Here is a 3,314-nt window from a genome sequence, read left to right as displayed (position 1 = left end):
AATGCAGCAATATTAGTAGAACACATCAGTGAGAGGTTGACGAAAATTGGACAATCCGTTCAAAAGTTTTTTGCTCAGTCGCTGCTTGATGAGAAGACTACTATAGCTTGTGATGTAACTTGTGTACAACGATATAAAGAAAACGTAAAGAAAAGTCAACAAACTTTTTCGCATGATATTAGAACGCTTGACTTGCCTCTTTCAGAAGGGCAGGGGGAATGATATTAGCCTTAACATACTTCAGTGACAGGTTGAGGATATGTGCACCTTATTAAAAAAAAAAAAAAAAAAACATTGAGAAATTCTTTTAAGATTGTCCTTGTATTGCTGTACGCATGTGATATCAGGCACTTTAGTAGTCTTCTCATACAGCAGTGACTGCACAGATAATTTAAAAATGCACAACTTTTGAACGGATTGTACGATTTTCCCCAAACTTTCACTAATATGTTCTAACGATATTGCTGCATTTATTTAATCCACGTGTATATGAAGGTAAACTTGTCCTTTAAAAAATACTATTACACAGGAGATACATTGCAATTTTACATCACAAACCATCTTGAAAAAAAAAAAAAACTACAGAATGATTTTTACCTCTTGTCTTAATGAAAAAAAAAATCATGAACTTCGACTCATCTATATCACTACGGCAGCGGCTGTGGTTGTTATCAAATCAAATTAAACTCTACCTTTTCCTTTTCAAATGTAATCGTCACTAATTTCTGATTTTCTGAATTTCCACTCTTCCGCTATAACGTATAAATCAATAATATCCATCGATTTGCTATGCAATCATCGTCAAAACTAAACAGAGAAAGTCGATAAGCGTCATTCATACAAAAAGACGTCTTATCCATTTATATGAAGGCCTAATTACATCAGTAATCAAAAATAAGATAACAAATATTCTTAAGATAAGAAATATCTTAACAACAATTCAGTTTTAGTAAGAGCTATAGATGGCTCTTGAAGATGACAAGGTGTAAGGCAAGACAGGAGTTTAGCACATCTTACAAGAATAAGTAAAAATATTTGAATAGTCAATACTGAATACATTCGAGCAAGAACTCAAGACATGGATATTTCACCAAAAGCTGGCCTCTTATGCTCGCCTCATGCGCATACAGGCACATGACACGGGGACTTGAAGGGTCTTCTGCTCGTACCGGAAGTGGCCATCCACACACTGAGTCTTCTGCAGGACTTTCATGTTGTACATCACAGGTTGACATCGAAGGTTGGGATCCACTTGGTGTGTGTAAGGATCCAGACATGCAGAACACTGGCACTGGGCCATAGTGATCGCCATTGGAATGCGGTCGGCATCGAAGCATTCCACGTAGGTCCATGGACACGAGCCGTCTTGGTTGACAATCTCCGGACTTCCAGGGTTTGGTTTCGCTCCTACGGGGCAGTCCTGCGGGCTGGAGACGCCATCAAACGGACAGCTTGACGTACCGGCCAAGCCCATGTCACTGGTCGACAGGTTGAAACTTTGTACGGCGAATGCTGCAGCTTTAGGATAGAAAAGATTAGAGTTCAGTTCTCGTCGATGGGAATCAGCTGCGTCTCTTGGCAGACATGTCTGAGAGGTGCTCGGGACTGGTGACGATGTAACGGTCTGGAAGATGGCTGCTGCCATCGACGTAAGTAGAAGTAGGGTCTGATGAGGCAAAATGATAAGAGATGGGTAAATGATACGTCCATACGTCCATATGGATGAAATTGTATCAAACTAATTACTTATCTCAATGCAGAAAATATAATAAGTGGAAAACAACTTGAATACTATTCGCATTTCAACTAGTAACGGAGTTTCAATGCAAATGGGAAATCATTTAAATGGAATACGTAATGACGGTAAATCTTGCCCTTCTGGTCGTTGTCATAGACTAATTACACACGGCTTTTGCAAAAATATATTAACCTGGATTAATCGACAAATACAAAATAAATTTAATCTTATACATAACGTTCATGGCGACACAATTTTCGAGTGTTTCCTAGATGAAAGACGAGCGGAGGCGGTCAACTGAAATACCACGCGGAATTACTGTAATTGCAACGATACCAACTGTCAAATAATGTCAGATGTGACGGTAAGATATTCATAATGGCACGACTCTTTTTGAATGTCAAACTAAAGTGGTGGTGGGACTCACATTCATTTTGAGCGTGGTGTTTAAATCCTCTTGTTTCTTGCAGTATAACGTGCTTTTCCAATTGAGACGTTTACGAGTCCTCTCTAGTAAGTTGACGTCGAGGTATCTTCCAGGCAAGAAGTGCTCAGTGATATTCTGGATGTCCTAGCGTGCAGGCTTAAGATGATGGAGAAAACCCCACACCGACGAGTTTTATACCATCAGCTTACCGGATGGAGATTATGTCACCTGTACGGACACGGCACGTGTCTTTATACTTCCTAGTTCCTTCCCGCTATCATAGACATCCCGAGATTATTATTTGTGCTGTTTAAACTAAGGCCTATCGTCTGTACACCCTGTTCAAATATGAAACCTCTCCACAGGCAAGGGAATTCCCAGGAGATGCAGCTTTAATTAGATTATGTACATATAGATCCAAAAATAGCCTTCTTAAGAATACACTTACTGTTCCACTCAAATAGAATAACAAATTGGATTTTTTTTTCTAATGATCTAATCCTTTAATATCTTGGAACTGACCAAAGCACTATTAAACAAAAGTACTCATTGCAACAATACTAAAGAAAACTTCGGAAGTCATTATTTGGTGACGCAGATCTCTGATGAAATGTTTTAGATAAAGAGAAACCCTGAATTAAACAGTTTGTAACTCTAAAGGATCTGTCACTCGAAAGAGTTTATGTTCCTGAAACAATATTTATGAGAGAAACTCAAACACACAGGTAAAGATACTGATGCAAACGGGAAATTAAGAGTCACAGAAAATTTTCCAGCGGGAACAATTTCTGTTTTGCAGTGGGAAAAACCGAAGCCGTACGAACGGAAGCAACTCCAATTTGGATTATACAAAAACGGATATCTTATTAACAACTTATTGATATATCAAGAGAAACAAGGAAATATGAGAATCTGACTTTTTGAGGTGAAAAGTATAGTTAATGATAAATAGCTACTAAATATAATGATGTCGACTAAAATATAAAGACGTTTTCTCCCTAGAAAAGGAAATGTAAGGGACAGTCTGCCCCTCCCCCTCCCTCCGGTTTCGCCATCCTTGCTACGCTTTACACAAAATAATAATATATATAATATAATATAATATGATATATTTAAGACCTGAAAGGTGTTCGCAATTGCATTCAAAAC

At 38.2% G+C, this 3,314-nt stretch overlaps 1 protein-coding gene across 1 annotated transcript; it reads right to left on the bottom strand.

Annotated features, from left to right (window-relative positions):
• Positions 1–1,105: 1,105 nt before the first annotated feature.
• LOC139729649 (interleukin 17-like protein) lies at positions 1,106–1,645 on the bottom strand. The gene has a single exon (XM_071640579.1). It carries the CDS (start codon positions 1,643–1,645, stop codon positions 1,106–1,108), a length of 540 nt encoding a protein of 179 aa, XP_071496680.1.
• Between the last annotated feature and the right edge of the window lie 1,669 nt (positions 1,646–3,314).

The sequence above is a fragment of the Diadema antillarum genome, unplaced genomic scaffold (assembly GCF_040938485.1).
Source record: "Diadema antillarum isolate AM-2024a unplaced genomic scaffold, OU_Dant_1.0 scf00000020, whole genome shotgun sequence".
Classification (NCBI taxonomy): Eukaryota; Metazoa; Echinodermata; class Echinoidea; order Diadematoida; family Diadematidae; genus Diadema; species Diadema antillarum.
This window is presented reverse-complemented; position numbering and strand designations above follow the sequence as displayed.